This window comes from Penicillium canariense (genome assembly GCF_028826845.1).
Source record: "Penicillium canariense strain IBT 26290 chromosome Unknown utg000001l_segment0_segment0, whole genome shotgun sequence".
Classification (NCBI taxonomy): Eukaryota; Fungi; Ascomycota; class Eurotiomycetes; order Eurotiales; family Aspergillaceae; genus Penicillium; species Penicillium canariense.
Genome location: NW_026622728.1, coordinates 2,425,953 through 2,446,988, shown reverse-complemented (window position 1 = coordinate 2,446,988; position 21,036 = coordinate 2,425,953). Strand labels below are relative to the sequence as shown.

Genomic DNA, 21,036 nt, shown 5'->3' with positions numbered 1-21,036 from the left:
ATCTATATCTACCTTCAGGGATTGCCCTGTCATTCGATGTGGGACTTGGAGAAAGGTTGCATAGATGTGTAGCTTGTTGACTGGCGGACAGTGTCTGCCTTTTTGCATTATGATGAATAATATTAACATGCATGTTTTGGTAGCTGGTTGGGTTGCATAAATTGGATACAGTGAGGCCTATTCTCCCAGATCATCTGCCATGGCTCGAATGCGGGCCTACTTGAAGCTCACGAATTGGAGGTATTCAATATAATTGAAAAAGCATAATCATTCAGATAAAAATCGCTCAAACCCAAGGTAGAAAATATACACTCCACAACCTGACCACAAACTCCGTTGCTCCAAACCCATTTCCAGGTAATACCATCCCAGTCCGATCCAGCTCCTTTGAAAATAAAAAAACGGTGATATCATCCTCCTCAATTAAAACACAGACCCAGTTAGCATCCGTACGGCCTTGCACCAGACTCCATTGCCCAGGGCGTTCCCATCGTCACGAACCATCCCCTTGCCAAGAATACTCTGCATCTCCTTGCCGGAGAGACCGGACTTGTTACCAGCGCCGAAGCCATAGACCTTCGTGGCTAGAACATCGATATCGAAATCGAGAGAGCCGATCTCCTTCATGTTCTCAACCTCAGTGTCAATGCGCGTACGGACGGTGAAGTCAACATCAATACGCTTCGCACTGTTGTTCTTGGCCGCAGCGCCTTTACGGCCGGGCGTGGATGAGACGGCCGCGTTGCCGAGGAGAGTGCAGCGAGCACGTAGGTAGAGCGAGGCATCGTTGGGATCTGAGAGGGTGAGGCGGGTGACGCCGCAGAACTCGAGCATGCGAGCTTCGTTCTCAAGGCCGATGGTGCGGTCCCAGGCATTTGAGATGAAGCGCAGAAGCTGCTTCGGGGCGACCTTGGATTGCTGGATTGTGGCGAGGTGGCGCTGCAATGATGGCAAGACAAGCGATGCAATGGGGGAGAGCGCCTTGCCTTTGATGGAGCTCAACTCGAGAGGAAGATTCGTCTTCTCGGCTGTTGAGTTCTTGGTTGCAAAGGCCTCGGGGTGGAACTTGATTTGCAACTGGCCGCGGTATGATATGGTCAACATGGGACCGGTAGATGATTCTGCAGGTGTCGATGCAGAGGTAATTGACCAGCGAGTTTGACGCTCGATTTGCTGGACAGAAGCCTTGAGCTCGCGAATATCTAGCGCACTCCACCCGCGGCACTCTTCCTTGACGCGCTCCGCCTCCTGGATCTGTGCCAGGTACTCATCGCGCATCTCAGTTCCGGCTTCGATAATGTTGGTCCTTTGCTGGACCTCCTCTTGCAGCTGCTTGAGTTCTCTCTTCCTGGCCTCAATCTCATCATCGACCCTGGAAAGCGTTTGGCGTGCGCCTCGCAACTCGTCTTGATCACAGCTCTCCATCTCTTCCACCAGTTGCTGTAGATTGCTCATCTCTTGCTCTAGAGAGGCATGCTTTTCTACCAAGGGGGGCACGGCGCTATTGAGAAGCTCCTCGTGTTTAGACAGTAGCTCGTCGTCCGCCTTCATGTCCTCTACATGGCGGTGGAGTCCTTCCTTCAAACCCTCGAGAAGCTTCATCCGCCACTCGTACCACGTAGCCTTGCTAAGCAGGCGTGCATGTGTTTTGACATTTCGGAACTGGTTGTCCATAATCACACGGATGTCTGGAGGGGCACACATATATTCACGGAAGAGAGGGGGGTTGTCGGTGTATGTTTCGGCTTCAATAGATCGAATCACTTGACGGCCTTCGGAGATGTATGACTTCAATTCACGGCAAGACTAGATCATGAGTCAGCAATGTAGCCCCATCAATGAGGAAGGTACCTCGCAGTGGCACTTACGTGCTGGTACAGCTCTAGCATAGGTACTGTGCAAAAGCCAGCAGCCACACAGTCGTCAAAAGTACTTGTGCCTTGCTTAGCGACATTCACCAAGGAAGCCCGGCTCAGCCTTTTGGTAGCACTCCCAGGTGCAGTGGTGTGTCGTCTCTTCGTTGTGGTGAGCTCCATGAAGTGGATATTGGTCATGTTAAGGAAATCTTGAAGCTGGATAGGCTCCATATCAGCAGCTTGGCCTTCAGCAGTGACCTCCTCTGCCTCTTCTTCCTCTGGCTGATCAGAGACAAGGTGTAGAGCATCGATACCCTCCTTGAGCGGCGTCGTCCCCTTGTTAGAGACGCTCCTTGGTTCCTGAGTAGGGGTGGCGCTACCCTTGAGGGGCGAGGAGCTACGAGCTCTGCGGACGGGAGAACGGATGGATCGGCGACTCGTTCCATCATGGGTTGGTCCTGGCAGTCTGACGCCTTTGACAGGACTGACGGTATGCCCACGCAGTCGCTTGGGTGAGTTCTCTACCTCCTCTTCCTCCAGATCGAGCTCCGCAGGCCGCTTGCCTAAGATACCACGAGCAGCTCCGACGTGTAGACTCTTGCGACTGCCGACCTTGCCCTTCTTCGGACTCATGCTCGAAATCATATCCTTCAAACTCGAAGTGGGATCTCGGTCCAAATTGATAGGCGGAGGGATATGACCGTCCTCTCTGAGTTCCTCCTCCTCGCGCTCCCGCTCTTCATCTGCCTGCATTTTCAATGGGTCTTCAAACCGTACACCACCACGGGATCGTTCCTGGGGAACAAACTGCGGTGTATTCTCACCCAGTGATAGACGCTTGTCCAGAATAGCCGCGACGCGAGGCGATCCAAGACCTTCCTTATCGATCCCCAGGCCGGAAGATCGACGTCCCTCACGGGGTTGAAGAAGAATGCGAGGGGTTGACTGTCCATTGGAAGTGTTCTGTTCAAAGATGCTCAGGCGGGTAGACTTGCGTTTCTGTGCCGACTGCTGGATCTCGGGCTGGAAGAGCTTCTTCGGAGAGGCGCTACGGAAGGTGATATTGGCAGACGGTGGAGTTTTGCTGGGAGTGGTGGGTTTTGGCTGAGGTGTCAGCTGTTTCGAGGGAGTAGTCGGTTTCTTCGTTGGTGAGCGCTGGCGAGTGGCTGACTCTGGGGTTCTTGATGCGCCCAATACAGAGCTACGGCGTGAAGAACGTCTGGGTTGAACACTCGCCAGGCTGGGGCTGCCGTTCTCGGAAGCAACAGCTGCGACATGCATAGCAAGAGGTGATTTCGTAGGAGACTTCGCGGGAGATTGCCGGACATTCTCTTGGAAGGGCGAGCTTCCCAATTGGCCGGACTCAGTCTCAAGCTCCATGATCCTTTTCGCCTGAGCTCTGTCCGGGGTCCTCGATCCAGATGGCAGAATACCACCAACGGCGCCAGTCATTTCCATATCCATACCATCGTCGGGTTCATTATCCACATCCACAGACATGTGGTCTGACTTTGGAGTGTAGGAACCTGGTCGTTCCGTGCTGCTATCCGCAGCTTGCTGGAATTGTTGGCTTTTGTTTAAAACACCACCCACGACTGACGTGAACTCCATAGTCATCTCTTCATCGTCGTTATCATCATTTGTGGGCATGGACGGAGATTCTGTAGGCGCAATGCCTCCAACCATTCCAGTCATCTCCATGGTTTGGTCGCCATAGTTCGTTTCTAGGCCTAAGGACTTGCGATTGGGAACACTCTGGCGACGCCCAGGTGCTTTGCCTAGAATGCCGCCAACAACATTTGTCACATCCATACTAAGATCTTCGTCCTCATCCATCCCATCTGACGCCGGGAACTCCAGAGTCGAAACAGCCTTGGAAGGGTCGACGTTCTCTTGGTCATGGCGGGCACTAATGTCTTCCCAGTCGAAGCTTTGCCTTTGGCCTTTCTTGATCCAGGGCTGAAAGGCACCAGTGATTTCTTGATCCGCAAGTTCCATTGACATTTCACCAGTTTCCTCGTCTATTGCTGCGGTTCCGGCTTCCTTGGCAGCCTGGCGCAGTGCGTCGTTGAGTCTGGCACTGGAACTGGAACTGGATGATACATCTGACTGCACAGTAGCAGTAGAGCGGGCAGTCAAATCGTCCATGCTCATAGCAGTGCTTTCGGCGTCAAATCCATCGTCAGATCCTAAGGAGTTGTCATCTTCTTCCTCTTCAGTTAAGCTATGTGCGCCAGTATCTTCGCTCGCAGCTGAGCTTCCGCTGAATGGGCTTGAGAGGTCTGCGGGGCCATCGTCTGTGCCAGTCGATGCAGAGCGGTCCCTCATTTGCTGTAGGTCCTGCTCGCGAACTGGAGAAAAGCCGAAGTCTGACTCGGCGTCATCTGGTGATGCAGGTGCCTCCTTCGCCGGAGTTAGCGTGGGCTGTGGTTGATTCTGAGTATTCGTAAGAGATGATGCACGTCGTGTAGAATTGGAGGCAGATGATGATGTTGCGTCTTCGGGTATTTCAACCACGTTCCAGGTGTGTAATGTGGCTTCAGGGGCGAACGAAACACGACGATTTGCTGTAGATGATTTAGCAACACCTCATATGTTTCCTTGCTTCCTTGAGCACAGACCCATTGATTTCCGTCGCGCTTCTCGCTTCTCCATGATAGTTTGACGTTCACGTTCACGGCGCTCCTTCTCGTCGCGTTCTCTTGTTGCAGCCATCTCGTCGCGGATAGCAGATGTCGCATTGAAGTTGTCAAACGGATTGTCAATATTCCCATCTCCTGCCATAGCGGGCTGCGGTGGTGTTGCAAAATCGATCAGTAGTCCCTCTTGTCCTTGGTCATTGCCGTCGGCATCGACATTATGGTTTGATGCATCACGAGCAGGGGTGCGCCGGCGCGTTTCTTCAAACGATGGTATGTTTCGCACGGGAGACACAGGTACTGTAGGTTTGAGAATCGATTTTAGAGGAAATGAGGCGGTCGACTACAGAAGACCCAGTTTAGTTCGATATGCCTCCAATGCGGGTGGGGAACTTCGGGTGATAACTACCTTGCGGCGATTGCCATTGGAATTTTGAAGAGCATCCAGTCCTCCTGGTCCTAAGCTCTTACTTCGAGACTTCTTGTCCTTTGTAGTGGGCTTGGTGTTGGGTTCAAAGGGTGCCATAGCTCCGATGTCTGTCGTCGCATTCTCCTTGTCCAGACCGGACGTCATCTTAGATCGTGGTACATGGGCGATTGAGCGGCGGGAACGTGGTCGCGTAGCCGCAGAGTCTGGTCGAGTCGACATTTCGGCGGCAATCACAGAGTATCGCAATCACCTGAGCATGATACACGCACAGGGCGGGCGTGGTTGAAGGATCGGAGCTGGTCGCATTCCCCTTCCATACCTGCGGCTACACGTCCCCGGGCCCGAGGCGCGTTTCAATATCACGTGATGTCTCAAAACGTAAACAAACGGCAAGCCCTAACCCGCACCTACACTAGTCCCAAAGTAGACTAGTGTTCACACACACAAGAATCCGCGCCTTTAGCGAATCTTTCTCATCCTGACGTCCTTAACCCGAGACCCGACACGCCAACTTTTCACTCAGTTCGACAACGCTTCCCCGTCGACACACACCGCAACCATGGCGACCGAGTTGACCGTCCAGTCCGAGCGCGCTTTCCAGAAGCAGCCTCACATCTTCCAGAACTCGAAGTCCCAGGCCAAGTCCAAGAAGGCTGGTCAGACCCGCCGCTGGTACAAGGACATCGGTCTGGGTTTCCGTACCCCCAAGACCGCCATTGAGGGCAACTACATCGGTATGCACGACCTGCGATGCGATTCTTCTGGCAATCTCGCGAGATCTACGACATTTCTGGCTTTTTTCGATGGTGGAGATGGGACAGCAAGTGGCCAGTGCAAGATCTGGCGCTTGCGGAAAGCGATGTCAATGGTGTCAGGCGATTGCGATGAATCTTCTGAAGGCAGCTTCCTGTTCTCAGTTGTCGCGAAGACCGCATCCTCCTTCCTCGAAAAAATGACCAGCCATATCAGAGATCTTGCTTGAACCGCCATATCCCTGCGAATTCATCAAATCGCTAACAAACTGAATTAAACAGACAAGAAGTGCCCCTTCACCGGTCTCGTCTCCATCCGTGGCCGTATCCTGACCGGCCGCGTTGTGTCCACCAAGATGCACCGTACCATCGTCATCCGCCGTGAATACCTCCACTACGTCCCCAAGTACAACCGTTACGAGAAGCGCCACAAGAACCTGGCTGCTCACGTCTCCCCCGCTTTCCGTGTTGAGGAGGGTGACTGGGTCACCGTCGGCCAGTGCCGACCCCTCTCCAAGACCGTACGTTTCAACCCTTGAATCCGCATGTTGAAGTCGATACACTTCGGTAGTCACTATCAGGGACTGCTCGACTTCCGTCGTGACATTCGGCTGCACCCATCCATGCGCCATCTGGCTCTAGTATCAAAGTCTATCCTGATCTCTGGCTAACTTGCATTTTCAAACAGGTCCGCTTCAACGTCCTGCGTGTCCTGCCCCGTACCGGCAAGGCCGTCAAGTCGTTCAGCAAGTTCTAAGCGTTGAATCGAACTGGGTGCTCGGGATTGACAATACGGCGAGGGAAGCGGTTTGAACTGGATATAAAGGAATTTCTTGTACGGGGGTCGGGATAGTTTACGAGTTTCCATGTCCCAGATACCTTGCTGAAGAATGTGTATCCACACAAAAAGCAAAAATATTTCATCCATCCTCCTGCCATGGAAACCGTACACCAGCCCTAGTGAAGGGCTATTCCCTTGAGGGCATTGGAACGAGATTGTTCTCAATGCTGTATTTCCCAGTTTTTGCTCATCTAGGCTGTTGTCATTGATACGATAGGGGGAATCGATACTTCCGTTTCTGCATATCTCGGTGATACATGGACGTTTTGTTTCGTTTTGATTTTGTTTCTACAACTGCTTGTAGATACAGTGTACAGTAGAACTTTAGTCGTAAGGTCTTGGCCCCGGCGTGTCTGGTTTCATAGCTCGTCCGTGTAAGTCGTATGGCTGTGGCTATCATTCCGTGATGGATGGAGCTATTGAAATGAACTTTGAAATCGAGCATGTCAGTTTTCTGAGCATAGCGGAGATCCAATTGATTGTTCCAGAGGACAGGATATACGTAAGTGGTTTCCACAGCTACATGCCACTATAAGGATTCTTGCGGGCTCTTTTTTTCGCCCCTCTTGAAGATATTTTCAGGAGTGGTATTGATTGCGAACTCAATGACATGCGCGTGTAAATTTTATGTATGGCTGCAGAAAAAGTAAATTATTGACAGTGGTAGGTACTAGTTGGGTAATAATCCAGAATTAGCCACGTGAGGTTTTGATGCGGAGAAGACCTTTGGCGTTGTGATACAATTAATTTGTTATTCATCATATTATATCAATTCTTTTCATGCCGGGTGAAAGGTCCAGTGACTATTTAGCGGCATATTATTAATTATAGTCATGCTCAAGAACTCAGATATATTCCGGAGACGTCTATATATCCTTCGCAACCTGCCTTAACGCCATCCAGTCACCTGATGAAACATTCATACCTACCTAGGCGCCCAATACATATAAGCGTACGTACCAGGGATAGGTCTCGTTACTGTAATCAAATGGAGAGCACCAAATAGATTTATTGAGTTGTCAATATCCTTGCATGGATAGGCCGGTAGATGGACATGTTTCAATGTCATGTACATACATCCGATCCTCGTGCTGGAAAACGGAGCTATACCTGATTGGGCTTGCCATCCCAACTCTCAAGCTCCGCCCACCGGCCCTACTTGTCCTTTGTATTTACGTCCTCTCAACCCTATCCTTATTCCTGCATTCCTAATCGCCGCGCTCACGGGCTTGCACTGAGTATCACTCACCAACCCGGTCGATCCGATCGCCTCTGTCCCTTTGCCTTGGAAAGCGCCGTCGTTCCTCCCTCCCAGGCTCCCGCAATGGCCCAATGAGCCACCCCGTCGGGCGATACCAGTGATGATTGAGATTCTACACGGACATCACAAAGGCATTGACTTCTGAAGCGGGCACTTCAGTACTTTATTCGGACGCCTGTCTATCTAAACTTGCATCTCGTCAACCTCAATCGATTCTGACAGACGGAGCGGGCCCCGAGAAGACCTGCAGACCCCATGAAGATGACCAACTTTGAGAAGTCGGTAAAGGGCGCCACCAAGCTCAAGGTGGGTGTCGGATCATATTGACTAGAGTTTTCATGGTGGACAGGCACTGACACATGTTTGCGCACAGCTCGCGGCCCCTAAATCTAAATACGTTGAAACGATCCTGGTGGCGACTCATACAGGCGAAGCGGGCGTCGCAGAGATCTTCCGAACACTCCAGCACAGACTTCGTGATTCCGCATGGACGATCGTGTTTAAGGCGCTCATCATCGTTCATCTTATGATTCGGGAGGGCCAGCAGGATGCAGCTCTGTCGTATCTCTCGGACAACCCCAGGAAGATCGCGCCTAGTAACTTCTCAGAAGGTAAATTTTCAGAATAGAAAAGCTGTGGATACATCATACTGAAAGTACGGACAGCACAATCACAGGGACATAATATCCGGCGGTATGCGGAGTATCTTATTACGCGCGCCAAAGCGTTCGGCGCCACTCAGACCGACTACGTACGAAGCGGACCCGGTCGCCTGAAGCGACTGAGCGTGGACAAAGGTCTTCTGAGAGAAACAGAAGTTGTACAGAAGCAGATCCGTGCGTTGTTGCGATGTGACGTAAGTAAACCCCCGGGAATTTGAATGCGCCATGGTCAGTGTCTGACAGTCCATCAGCTATTGACGGATGAGCCTGAGAACGAGATCAGTTTGACCGCATTCCGCCTCCTCACACTCGACCTCTTGACGCTGTACTCGGTTATGAACGAGGGTACAATCAATGTCTTGGGTAAATTGCCCTCACTCCCCTGGAGCCCTGTGCGAGTTCTAATTAAGGCCGTGAATAGAACATTATTTCGAAATGTCAAGACCGGATAGTGAACGAGCCTTGGCAATCTACAAGATGTTTACAAAACAGACGGAGGAAGTGGTACAGTTCTTGGGAGTTGCACGGCACTTTCAGTCTGCCACTCGTTTAGAAATCCCGAAGCTCAAGCATGCTTCCACCGACTTGGCGCGCCTTCTTGAGGATGACTTGAATGATCCAGACTTTGACCTTCGCCGGCGAGAATACTTGGCCGGGAAAGGGATAAAGAAAGACGGACGTGCGCCGCCCTCTGCTGCGGAGGCCTCCTTCAGCAGTCAACCTAAGCGCATGCCAAACCCGCCCAAGCAGCCCGAAACACAGAAACCACCCCCTACGGATCTGATTGATTTCTTTGATTCCATCGAACAGAACCAACAGCCGATGGCCCAGTCCACCGGAATGCAGTATCAGCAAACAGGCTTCCAGCAGCACCCGCAACAGCAGCCACAACAGGCATTCTTCCCCCAGCAAACCGGTTTTCCGCAGCAGCCTCAAGCCACCGGTTACGGCCAGCAGAGTTCATATGGCCAGGCCTTCCCTCAGCAAAACACTGGCAACCCATATGGTCCGCAGCAAGTACAGCAGCAGCCGCAACCGCTCCAGGCGATGCCCACTGGTGCTGGGTTTGGCGGATATACGGCACAGCCACAATCCTACGGATATCAATCACAGCTGGCTCCTATTCCCCATAACGAGGTTCCTTCGTTTCCCCAACAGCAGCAACAACAGCCGCAACAGCCACCGGCCTTGCAGGCGCAGCACACTGGAACCAATCCGTTCCGGCAATCTATGATGTTGCATAATCCCACTGGAGGTGTACTTCCCGCCCCTGCTAGCCCCCTGCAACGGCAAAACACAAATCCATTCGCCAAGCGCCTTTCTATGGCGCAGCCTAACTATAACCCGGGAGCTCCCGATCCCGTTCCTCAGCTTCCTCAAGTCCCCCAGATTCCCCAAGCGCCAGCGCAGCCACAAGCACTCCAGCCCCAGCGGACGGGGACCAACCCTTTTGCTCGGAGCTCCTCCGTCCCACCTCCCCAGAACGCGAGTCTGCAACCTTCAGCGGCTCCTCTGCGACCCAACCCCACTGGAAGCACCAATCCCTTCCGCCAGAGTCAGTTTATCAACCAGCAGACGGGGCAAGGGTGGCAAGCCACTGGGCAGAATGGCACAATGGGCGGGCTAGAACAGATGGACACGGTTCCCATCTTTCCGCGACCAGGCATGACGTAGGGGGAAGGCTCTAAGCACAAGCTACCAGCGTTGAGACGGAAGCACCTCTCCTTGCACTTATGCTCTTCCTTCCTATCCTTCTTGTTGTATTTCAATGCTTCTGTTTTTCTTTTCCCATACTGTTCCCTACCGTCTCTCCCATGTTCCATGCATTAGCTGGCGACGCGGGCTGTGGTGCTGGCACGTCGCTCTGCGGCTGAGTCCCCGCTGCGCCGAGTGCGCGCCGTGACGAAATAGATAGAAGTCGTATTCAGCGAAAGCAATGCAGTTCATAATCTTGCATATCTTTTTCTTTCCGAATGACCGGCTGAGTGGCAAGGAGTAATCTCTGCTCGGTGCACAATTTACATCATTGCTGCAGATCCCCTAGTAGTGCTTATATCAGATCGGCTTCGCGCCACGCGCCTGAGATCATACCCGCTGCTGATACTCGGCAGTTCACTGTTCGGTAAGCCAGACGAGGCCTCGCATACCAGAACCTCCATCCGGCACATGGCCCCCGGCTAGATCAAGGCGATACTTGGCCCCCAGCCGGGCGACGGGGATTTTCGTCAACTATTGTCGTCATGCCGGGGCGGAAAGAGTAAAGCCAAGCTCAATGATGATGTTCCTGAGATGATCGGCTGCTTGAAACAGTGGCATTCACCTGCAATCTTATCAATGCGTTCTGTAGCGTCATCCGCATTTTTGATGTGTATACACGGCCTTGCCAGCATGACGCTTACGTGAAGCTGAGCTGCATCGCCGGGCGCATGGCCCGTTAGCATGTCTAGTCGGTCCCAGCAGAAGGGTTCCGGCGCAAGCGCCTCAGACGGCGTGCATTGGGTCTGCACCGCGCAGTCGGCGTTGCGCCTGGTCAAAGCACCAGCAAGCACGTCCGGTCGGGGATAAGATGCTGGTTCGAGCAGTCCGAGCCGGAGTGCCGATATTAGCGGCGTGGGATAGGTCTCTCAGGACAAGGCAGGATCGACACCGCAGGCACCGACTTCACAGGCCATAGCGCTCGGGATTCGGGAAGGCGATGGAGTCGAGACTGTGCAGACTGGGTGGGGCCGCTCCTGTGAACCAGCGACTTCGTCCAGCAAGACCCAGTCAACGACGTTGATGTACCAATTGGGGCCCGTACCGGCGGAATGGATCCCCAGGGAAAGTCCCCCAGTGGGCGTGGCCGGGCTGGGAGGAGCCATGGACGTGCGACAGTGCGGACGTGAGGAAGTGTGGAAGTTTGGGCGTCGACCCCTCAATTCCTCGGGGGCGATGGCAGGTGTAGCTTGTCTCAAACAAAGTTAAGATCAGACCCCCTTTAAGGCGCCCACTATTAGGTTTCGGGGTCGCCGCAAAGAAAAGCACGTCCTCCTCCTCTGCTTCTCCTCTTCCTCTGGGCATCTCCGCATCCCCATCCTCTTGTCAAACAGACCACCTCCTCCCCCCTCCCTAAAAAGCGGGCGATCTCGCAGCAATTCCACTGCCTGGCGCTGCTTCAAATCTCACTAGCGACCTTCGCGGGAGGCCATGATTCGCCGGGCAATGCCATGATAAACGTGAAGAACTCGCTTTCCTTGCGGACCGTCAGGGATATTCCTCCGACGGGTACTGCTGCTTCCTGCCTCGACCTCCAACTGTTTTTCGACCCCGCCGGGCCTTCCCCGGAGATAGTCCCAAACTCCTTTCTCTTCATATTTCTACATTCTCCTTCACCCACAGCGCCCGATTAAGCTCGACGATGGATGCCAAGCAAACGTACTTTGGGGCCTACGAGCGGACGCTACCCGTGCTCTCTCGACCCCCAGTGGCCGCACGCACGCGCACGGCATGGTGTGAAGCTGATTCGGACCTCCACAAGGACTCCGATACAACCTCCATGTCTCCTTGTCCCACTACAACCGTAGCAGCACCGCCTCGGCCCGCAGCTCTGGCTTCCGCTTCCGCTTCAGCTTCAGCCTCCAGTTCAGCCCCTCAGCAGCCTGCCCAAACCACCACCACGGAGCGCAGTGCTCCCTCCAAGGTCCGCAAGCCCCGGAAGGCCACCAATGCCTCATCAGGCAAGTCCACGCTATTCTGGGTCCATACAGATCCAGACTCAGCATCATCGGGGACGAAGGAGGAGACACTGAAGCGCATCCGGTCCCATGTGATGTCCGAACACAATCGCAAGAAGCGATTGGAGAATACCAAGAAATATAAAGGCAAATCTTGGAAGCACTTGGCCTTCCAGCCGCCGGAGACGATCCCGGGGGCCATGGGGCCGCCCCGGCCTCCAGCATCGACGCCCTCTTCCTCGTCTGATAGCAGCCGACAGAGCTCACATGTCGGAGACTCACCCCCAGTGTCGCAGGAATTGGTTCCTACTACGACTACCGTGGGCTACTACTCGCCCGTGGCGGCCGCAGCAGAGGCGTGGGCGGGGGACTTATGGGGTGATGAATCGTGGGACGGTAGTGGTTACGATGAAATTGTGGGGTATCCAGCCCAACAATCATCCTTTTCTCCATGGACCGTGGTGGGCCCGGGGGCCCACGATCCCTTTAATACTGGACACACACAGCTCACGGATCGCATGATGCGTCATCTGCAGAATTGTCAGATTGTTCTCCACTCCCCATCATTGAAAACTGATCTATCGACTAACATCACTTGGCAGTCTTATGGGATCTCACACAAGAAGCGCATCCGTTGCAGACGCGGTATAAGCCCAAGTTGCAGGCACATTGGGCCGCTCTTATTCAGCGAGACCCCGCCGTTCTTCACGCGACGATCTGCATGTCCACCTCCAATGCGGCTATGCAACGGGGCGAGCTGCCCATCCGAGATCCGAATCAGACACGCAGTGCGCTTGTGGTTGATACGTTTCATCATCGGGGCGAGACGATTCGTTTGGTAAATGAGGGCTTGTCGGATCCGGTCAAGTGTGCTAGTGATGAGTTGATTGCGGCGGTGTCTACACTATTGACAATCGAGGTGCGTAGGGTTCAACCTGAACAGGACAAGACCTATTGAGACTAACGTGTGCAGATTGCATCGGGCAACCCGGATTATTTAAAGATCCATTTAGCTGGCTTGCGCCAGATGATTGGACTGCGCAAGAATTTCGCCGATGTCCCCTCCGATGTTCGATTCCAGATTAATTGGTCAACCCCCTTCTCTATACTCTTTACAGACCAAACCCTCTAACGTCCCGATAGGACGGATATTCGAGTTGCCTGCATGGCCCTCGCCAAACCAATCTTCCCCTTCGTCCGGTCCGTCCGCCCTGCAGGCTTCACCCTTCTCCCACCAAACGATGACGTCGCCCTCTGCGCAACCCGCCTGATCCCGCTCATGAAAATTCCCGGAATCTTCAGCGAATCCTTCTCTAAAATAATCTACGACTTGCTCGAGCTATCCTGGTACGCTGAGTGGATCAAGGGCAGCACGGGCTACAAAGAGTTCAATGACGAGACGGAAGACTACTTCAACTTCGAGGTGCTGTATGTCGAGTACTCGCTGCACGCGGACCGGTACACGCCCACCGGCCAGATCAAAGGTGACAACTCAATCGAGGGTTGCACACGCCTGGCATGCCTGTGCTTCCACAACAGCGCCATCTGGAGCTTTTACCCCATGATTGCCCCGCTGTTGCCAAAACCTATCATGGCACTGCGCGCTGCACTGGAAGCGACCATCCCGTCTGGGCTATTCGCGCTGTGCCGTGATCTCTTGATCTGGCTGCTGTTCACAGGCGCGGCGTGTAGCCAGGTCATGCCGTCTGAGCGCACGTTTTTTGTGTCGGAGCTGGCAACGGCCGCGCAGCTGCACGGTGTGACCTCTTGGCATGACTGCCGGTCCATCCTGCTAGGCTTCTTCTATGCGGACCGTGTCCACCTGCCCATGCTGAGGCAAGTTTGGCAGGAGGTCGAGGGGCGGCTGGAGCCACCCACTATGTGACCCTTTGGGGCTCACCCCTCTTCTTCGTCCACCCCCACTCAAAATAATGTAATTAGTATACTCCACTCCTGTGCATGTGTGATAGGGGTGGGTATCGGTATATGTAATTTATGCAGGAGAGCCTCAACGAATGATGACTTTCAGATCATTTCCTCCCGAGCCTTTTGTCACAAGGCTGTAGCATCATAGAGGGTCTTGAGATCGGCATTGGCCATTCACCCTTCAATATGGGACTGGCGGCAACACTCTGGTGTCCAGGAAACAGATTTTGGATATAGTTCTATGATATTACTATCCTTCACTTGAGCCAAAGCCTTTGATTTGCCTTCTGAGCTCCTCTCCTCGAATCTTGACCTCTGGATTCCTGGAATGCCTCCTAGAAGGACACCTGCCTAGCTAATCAGCCATTATAGCAGGGGGGGGGTGAGGCGGAAGGCAAAAGGTTCGGTCGGACGGGAGGGGAGGGGAAAAGAGCGCACCCTCCCATCCGAGTCATAATTACTTCCTAAAAATGTCCTGCATGATTAAGTGGGCTACCCTCGTAAGTTAGTTAACGTTAGTCACCCGAAACCCGCTGTCCACGGACAGGTGGCCTCCTCTCTACAGCGTACTCCATCGGGGGTATCGCGCTCAGAGGCCCCGCACCGCCGCAATGCACCGTGCTGTGCCTGACGTTATCGGCAGGCATGTTTGAAGTACTTTCCGCGTGGTGATCCATTAGTGATCCATTTAAGGACCTGAATAGTCGACTCATGGTGGTCTTCTTGGCGAGTGTATTTCCTAGCCGAGATTCCACCGGATTACAGCGCCTCCTGAGTTATGTATGCAACAAAAGGATCAATTCGGATCACAAAACAACGTTCATCCGATAAGCAACCCGTGCTTCCGTTTAGAAGCGCAGACGTCAGAGCGCACCTCCCAGCAAAAGCTCAGCGCAGCACCTCTTTTCATCTCTGCTCCTGGTACCATGGCAACTAGCAAGGAATTGGTCTTGGTCACTGGTGGATCTGGCTTTGTCGGCATACACTGCATACTCCGGTGCTTGGCTGCCAATTATCAAGTGAGGACGACAATCCGGTCCTTAGGACGCAAAGACTCCGTCCTTCACACGCTTCAGGCAGCAGGTGCCTCAGACCCAGCCAGCGTCTCCTTTGTGGAAGCTGATCTCACCAAGGACGACGGTTGGGCCGAAGCTGTCCGCGATTGCACATATGTTCTTCACGTCGCGTCTCCGTTTCCTGCCGCGGCGCCAAAACATGAAGACGAGCTGATTGTCCCCGCCCGCGAGGGGACCCTGCGCGTCTTACGGGCGGCTCGGGATGCCGGAGCCAAGCGGGTTGTTGTCACCTCGTCTTTTGCCGCCATCGGGGGCGGTCATCGCCATCGGGACCCGACTCAGGCGTTCACCGAGCACGATTGGACCCAGGTCGATGGGCCTGGGGTCGGGGCTTATGACAAGAGCAAGACACTGGCTGAGCGTGCGGCATGGGATTTCATCGAAAGGGAAGGTGGTGGCCTGGAGATGGCTGTTGTGAACCCGGTCGCCATCCTGGGCCCTGTCCTGGGTTCGGATACCTCCACTTCCATTGAGATCATTATCCGTCTGCTCAGCGGCGCCGTGCCAGGGTGCCCCCATCTGGAATTCGGTATTGTGGATGTCAGAGATGTTGCTGATCTACATCTCCTCGCGATGACCCATCCCAAAGCCAAGGGGGAACGGTTCCTATGTATGGCACCCCCGGCCATGACAGTCAAAGACATTGCGGTGACTCTGCGCCAAAGACTGGGCCCCAAAGCACGGAAGGTGCCGACAAACACCATCCCGAATTTTGTGATCAAGTTGCTTGGATATTTCAATCCTGGGATTGCCCTGGTGGTTCCCCAGTTGGGCGAACGTCGGCCGGGTTCAAACGAGAAGGCTAGAACCCTGCTGGGCTGGACACCGCGCTCGAATGCTGACGCAGTCATTGCCACTGCAGAGAGCCTTTTTGAGCTTGGTATTGTCAAGGTATGAGCCTGGTGGCTTCTTTTGTTATGCAGCTTGCTTGACTTGGTATAGTGTATCTTAGGGAACGGAGAAATCATCATCGCGATGTATATCCTATGCCTCAACATTCTTTCCATAATTGCATTATTCGCACTTCCTGCTCGATACTCTATTTGAAGCACGGTCCTGCTATACTGACTAAGTAGAAGGGTAGATGGAGACATCCCATGGGTCCACAAAATGTATTGGCATGCGTGGAACACATGGGACGACCGAAAGCATCATGCTCACGAAACCGTAATGGTCGAAGATCCACTGCTCTCATATCCCTCCGTCGAGACAATCTGGTAGTCGTGGCTGCCCAAGCTCATTCCGAGCGAAGCCCAGGCATTGAAGTGGTTGGCCGTGGTCACGGTGCCACTAGACCGCGTCTTCTGGCGGATGGACCAGTACTGGTTGAAGGTCGCAGTGCCGGAGATGGAGGGCTGGTCGACTTGCTGGTGCTCATAAATGTCATAGGTCGAGCCATCGCTGGTGACAGTCCCCTTGTGCGTCATACTGTCGCCGGGGTTGGAGTCGCCGTAATTTTCCAGGATGTAGTACTCGATGAGCGGGCTCTTCGTCCAGCCATACACGGCGAGGTATGCATTCCCCGACGACTCGAAAGAGCCCGAGAAGGTGATGTCTCTACCCACGAGACGGGATCGGTTAGATAGCAGCAAATACCCTGCGGGTGGGGAATGCTTACCGGGCACTCCCAGTGGCCCAGCCTTTGCCAGACGTGAAATCACCACAGTCCTCCCAGGTGACACTATACTCTCCGGCAGCACCATTGGTATACTCGACCGTGCCACCACCATTGGTCCAGAAGGAGTAATAGTAGCCATTGTTGGTTCCCGTCTGGGTGCTGGTGATCGTATCACGTTTGCTGATGGCACTAGGAGCTGCCATGGCACTCATCACGGTGGAGCAAGCCACAACTAGAGTGGTAAAGGACAACATGATCAAGGTGTTGGGAAACTGGGTTCGATGAACTTTTGAACTTCTAGGCACGATGAGTGATGCGGGACTGAGAATGATGAGATCTGTGGGATTTTATAGCCGCGACCTGGGGAATCAATCGATTCGGTCATGGCCTTAATTATCCCTTAATCTTAATTTATCCGGAACCATATTCTCCTCAAGTCATGCATTGTGTCCAGCTCTCTCATGGGGGTAAACGTGCGACACTCAATGTGCCGGGCTCTTTAAAACACCGGCGCAAAAAGGAGTCCCACCAATGCTTTCCGGCTCAAACCAGAGATGCACACCGCGAAAGTCCGCTGAAGAACTTAAAAATGGGTAAAAAGGAGTTCATGATGCTATCAGGGCCGAAATAGCTAAACCATAATAGGCATCGAGGCTGGAGGATGCTGCACGATTCAGCCGTGAACGGTCCCATGCGGGGAAGGCAGACACTAGCTGGGTTGCGGCCCGCCAAAGTGGATTCCATGGCTTGATGGTGGCGGAGGGCGCACTTGGCTACATGATGCGATCGGATTGGGGGCAGGCACCAACCACGGACGGACAGAGGTGTTGGTGCCGATCTAACCATCTCTCATTCTGCCGATCATCATAAGCATCCGTCAAAATTCCCACAAATCGCAGCCCAGTCGTCTAAAACAGCGACATCCATAGTGTATTCTCGTAATCCACATTCTCCACCACGCTCTCCACCCGATCACTGCAGGTGCCGAACACGCGATCCCAGACGCGCGTTTGCTTGCCGTAATTATGGCTCTTCCGCCAGCCCTTGCGATGGTGGAGGTCATGGTCTTCAATCACAAGTTCCGCGTGGAACATTCTCATCAGCCATGTGAGCGGATTGGGAGGCGACGCATGGAGACGCAGCCCACTGTGTCCGGCCAGCTCGGCGAACAGAACGAAGAGCTGACAGATGTGCCATTCGTAAAAGCCCATCGGGAATCCCATGAACCGCATGGTCATATAAGTCATGACGGGGATGCCCGCAATATCGAAGAATTCTTGTTCCGAGTCGGCGTAGATCGTGAGCAGCGGATTCGGATGCTTCGTCAGGTGGTGTGTGCGGTGGTATTTCCAAAGCCCATCGACGTCGTGCATGATGCGGTGGTACCAGTAGAACCAAAAGTCCAGCACGATGCCATATAAGCCCACTTCCAGTGGAAGCCATTGCCAGCTCAATGAGATCGGCGCGTTGCTTGTCTGATAGGTGAGATAGACGGTCATCAAGGGACGCACGGCGCCCGCTAGCATGACGGAGGTCAGGGCCTTCGAGACGCCCTCATCCGGCACACCATCCCGCTCATGCTTGTCCCCATCCAAAAAGCCATATTTATGCCCGAGCTCGCGCATGCTGCGTAGTTCGCGGGTCGTAAATACCCGCGACGCATAGTAATAGAACCCAAACGCGATGATTGGCCCGAAGTTGGTCCCGGTGAGGTACACGTAGAGTTGGTGGAGGAGTAGTGGAATGCCCGCGTGCACGATGACCCAGATGTTCATCGACCAGTCGGAGACATACGGCACTTTATCTTGTTTGGAGTGAACGGGGACCTCGCGATCCAGGTCGACGTGGTAGACGTTGATGTGCTCAAAGACTTTGTGGGGGAATGTCCACTGACTCCGATCCCATCGGCGCCAAGTGGATTTCATTGACTCCTTCACAGTCGGACGGGAACTCATGGTGTCAGTGGTTCTCCAAAATGGCACTTTGGAGGCTGAGAGGAGTCATCTCGACAGAGGGCCATTTTATCTTCGCATGCATCTTCACAGGATCTTACGAGACCGAGGCTGATCCCCTCGTATTCATCATTTTTGCGTTCCCCCGTTCGGCATCACACTTGGGTCGAGTCAGCGAGTGGAGCCTCGCAATGGATTCCTAGGGAGGAATAGACTGGGAGGGGAGGTCGGGTTGGAAGGCGATCATGCCTTTTTTTAGTTAGGCTCCCACTTCCACTTTCTTCCCAGCCGAACTGCCTGGAGCATCTAAACTTGGCCATGGCCTGCCACATAAGATAGCCCTAGTTTTATTGTTGAGAATCTACGTGGAGAGGATCGAACATGGGAAATGATTGCAGGCTTGGCACTAGCTGGTGGGCGCATCTCTTCTGATTCAGTAGTCGAGGCTCATCTTGACCAAAGGCTCGTCAGATGCCATCATTTTCATAAATCCTCTCGGACTGTCCCATTCAAAGCATAGCTCCCCAGCAGCGAGGCTTCTTGTGATCATATCACGGGCATATGGAAACATGTCTGCTTCATATCTCGCAACAGCCTGTCGAGTGACGCCAAACTCTTTGAGCTTTCGAGATAAGACGAGGGAGTCACGCAGGGCACAATTGACTCCGTCGCCAACAAACGGCGTCGTGACATGTGCAGCATCTCCAATCAACACCACGCCGGAAGCAGACGTCCAGTTAAGCTCCTCGGGGGGCACATAGTGCAATGGCCACGTTCGGAACGGTCCAGTGGCCGCCTCAATCATTGCTTTGACTGGAGAACTATGGCAGCCGAATTGCTGATCTTGGAGGAGAAATTCTTTGACAGCATTCTCATCCACCATATCAAACTTCTCGCCCACAGGGAAGTCCGCAGGCCCTTTCCATCCCACGTCCAAGCGGTAGTGACCGTCTCCCTGGCGTTGAATCCAGATCAATTTTTCTCGACCAAAGACGATCATCGGCCCGTGTCCCGCTATCTGCTCCACGGTTGGATAGAAGTTGTGGGAAGGTAGGATCAAGAGGGTGAGAAAGACGATGCCTGAGTATTTTGGCTCGGCTGCGGTCACCTGCAAACCGTCAGCTCTCCAAACGACGTGGAGAATGTCACTGGCTCAGCCTACCAAGGGCCGGATCTTGCTCCAAGCACCATCTGCGCCCACGACAAGATCGAAACCGGACACTGTTGTCCCATCGGTGAAAATCAGCACAACATCGCCATGGCCGTTCCTGTTGGCAGCTTCCACACCCGCCGACCAACGCATTTTGGCCGTTGGAATCACGGACAGTAGGACTTGCTTCAACTGCGTTCGATCGATCTCGGGTGAATCGCGACCTTCTCCGAAGGTGAAAAGTTGGTTGCCCTGATAGTCCCACACCGAGTGGATAGTTGCATCGCCGTACCTCGCATATTTCTTGAATTCCTCGAAACAGCCAGCTTCTTTCAGAGCATCCTGGCCACTGCTTCGGTGAATATCAAGGCACCCGCCCCGAGGTGGGGTCTCGGCAGAGCTGCGCTCGTAGACCACGTAATCGATGCCCTGCCGTTCGAGGAGTCCAGCAAGTGCAAGGCCAGAGGGGCCGGCGCCGATAATAGCAATTCTTGGATTCATGATTGCCCGCGATGGAGCGTTGAGGTGGGAGACCGCATCGGTTGCCCAACAAAGAGTCAAGTTCCACGGCTAGTCGCAATTCAAACCTGAGTAACTTCCAGGTCACTCTCAATGATGATACTTGGGATGCATAGACAGGAACTTACACCACGTTTGGAGTTCTATAGTTATCGCACAGCCCCTCAACCTTCAACGCTGTTTAGAGTCAAAGTGACCGCTCATCTACCAGTTTCGGCTCCAAGTTGGCCTTCCGTGAATGAACCGTGGCACTTCCAAGGCCAGAACAAAGTCGGCCCAGTCCAAAGCAGAATGCAACGGATTCTACCTTTACAATTGCCATAGCCCAAGCGTGTCGGGCATTTGGTTCTCAGCAACTTGGCGCGATTTATACTATATCTACTAATCATGTGATCAGCGATTATTTGTGCGTTAGATGAGCATTCCTGCTCTCCCTCTTGATCAGTATCGTTGTAATATTTACATGGCAGGAGCAGGACAAGGGAAAGGGAAGAATTGAAAGAGTGGAGCTACGAGAGCGGGACCTCTAGGGCAGAGACTGATCACCATGCAAGATGAGCTGCGCGCCTAGGCTGAGGCAGCCGGAAACTGGAAACTGGAAACTGGTAGGAGGCGTTGAGTCATGCCATTGCAGCATGACT

General features: G+C 53.6%; 9 protein-coding genes across 9 annotated transcripts; 4 read left to right on the top strand and 5 right to left on the bottom strand.

The window, feature by feature from the left end:
- Positions 1 to 423: 423 nt before the first annotated feature.
- N7482_000847 (kinetochore-microtubule binding complex subunit SPC105) lies at positions 424 to 5,144 on the bottom strand (the record flags this gene model as incomplete). The annotated part of the gene is made up of 4 exons (XM_056682972.1): positions 424 to 1,806; positions 1,869 to 4,423; positions 4,478 to 4,838; positions 4,905 to 5,144. The coding sequence occupies 4 exons, from the start codon at positions 5,142 to 5,144 to the stop codon at positions 424 to 426; spliced, it is 4,539 nt and encodes a 1,512-aa protein (XP_056546578.1).
- A 272-nt stretch (positions 5,145 to 5,416) lies between these two features.
- N7482_000846 (40S ribosomal protein uS17) lies at positions 5,417 to 6,434 on the top strand (the record flags this gene model as incomplete). Its single annotated transcript, XM_056682971.1, has 3 exons — positions 5,417 to 5,659; positions 5,960 to 6,198; positions 6,366 to 6,434. The coding sequence occupies exons 1-3, from the start codon at positions 5,485 to 5,487 to the stop codon at positions 6,432 to 6,434; spliced, it is 483 nt and encodes a 160-aa protein (XP_056546577.1). The 5' UTR covers positions 5,417 to 5,484.
- A 1,600-nt stretch (positions 6,435 to 8,034) lies between these two features.
- N7482_000845 (ENTH domain protein) lies at positions 8,035 to 10,115 on the top strand (the record flags this gene model as incomplete). The annotated part of the gene is made up of 5 exons (XM_056682970.1): positions 8,035 to 8,085; positions 8,153 to 8,390; positions 8,445 to 8,635; positions 8,693 to 8,804; positions 8,863 to 10,115. The coding sequence occupies 5 exons, from the start codon at positions 8,035 to 8,037 to the stop codon at positions 10,113 to 10,115; spliced, it is 1,845 nt and encodes a 614-aa protein (XP_056546576.1).
- Positions 10,116 to 11,065: 950 nt separating this feature from the next.
- N7482_000844 (uncharacterized protein) lies at positions 11,066 to 11,302 on the bottom strand (the record flags this gene model as incomplete). Its single annotated transcript, XM_056682969.1, has 1 exon — positions 11,066 to 11,302. One exon carries the CDS (start codon positions 11,300 to 11,302, stop codon positions 11,066 to 11,068), a length of 237 nt encoding a protein of 78 aa, XP_056546575.1.
- Positions 11,303 to 11,838: 536 nt separating this feature from the next.
- On the top strand, positions 11,839 to 14,039 carry N7482_000843 (uncharacterized protein; the record flags this gene model as incomplete). Its single annotated transcript, XM_056682968.1, has 4 exons — positions 11,839 to 12,694; positions 12,757 to 13,073; positions 13,128 to 13,243; positions 13,298 to 14,039. 4 exons carry the CDS (start codon positions 11,839 to 11,841, stop codon positions 14,037 to 14,039), a joined length of 2,031 nt encoding a protein of 676 aa, XP_056546574.1.
- Positions 14,040 to 14,862: 823 nt separating this feature from the next.
- Positions 14,863 to 16,053, top strand: N7482_000842 (SDR family oxidoreductase; the record flags this gene model as incomplete). The annotated part of the gene is made up of 1 exon (XM_056682967.1): positions 14,863 to 16,053. One exon carries the CDS (start codon positions 14,863 to 14,865, stop codon positions 16,051 to 16,053), a length of 1,191 nt encoding a protein of 396 aa, XP_056546573.1.
- A 260-nt stretch (positions 16,054 to 16,313) lies between these two features.
- On the bottom strand, positions 16,314 to 17,028 carry N7482_000841 (glycoside hydrolase family 11 protein; the record flags this gene model as incomplete). The annotated part of the gene is made up of 2 exons (XM_056682966.1): positions 16,314 to 16,713; positions 16,775 to 17,028. The coding sequence occupies 2 exons, from the start codon at positions 17,026 to 17,028 to the stop codon at positions 16,314 to 16,316; spliced, it is 654 nt and encodes a 217-aa protein (XP_056546572.1).
- Positions 17,029 to 17,682: 654 nt separating this feature from the next.
- N7482_000840 (sterol desaturase family protein) lies at positions 17,683 to 18,729 on the bottom strand (the record flags this gene model as incomplete). Its single annotated transcript, XM_056682965.1, has 1 exon — positions 17,683 to 18,729. One exon carries the CDS (start codon positions 18,727 to 18,729, stop codon positions 17,683 to 17,685), a length of 1,047 nt encoding a protein of 348 aa, XP_056546571.1.
- A 430-nt stretch (positions 18,730 to 19,159) lies between these two features.
- Positions 19,160 to 20,377, bottom strand: N7482_000839 (FAD-dependent oxidoreductase; the record flags this gene model as incomplete). Its single annotated transcript, XM_056682964.1, has 2 exons — positions 19,160 to 19,834; positions 19,889 to 20,377. The coding sequence occupies 2 exons, from the start codon at positions 20,375 to 20,377 to the stop codon at positions 19,160 to 19,162; spliced, it is 1,164 nt and encodes a 387-aa protein (XP_056546570.1).
- Positions 20,378 to 21,036: the final 659 nt, after the last annotated feature.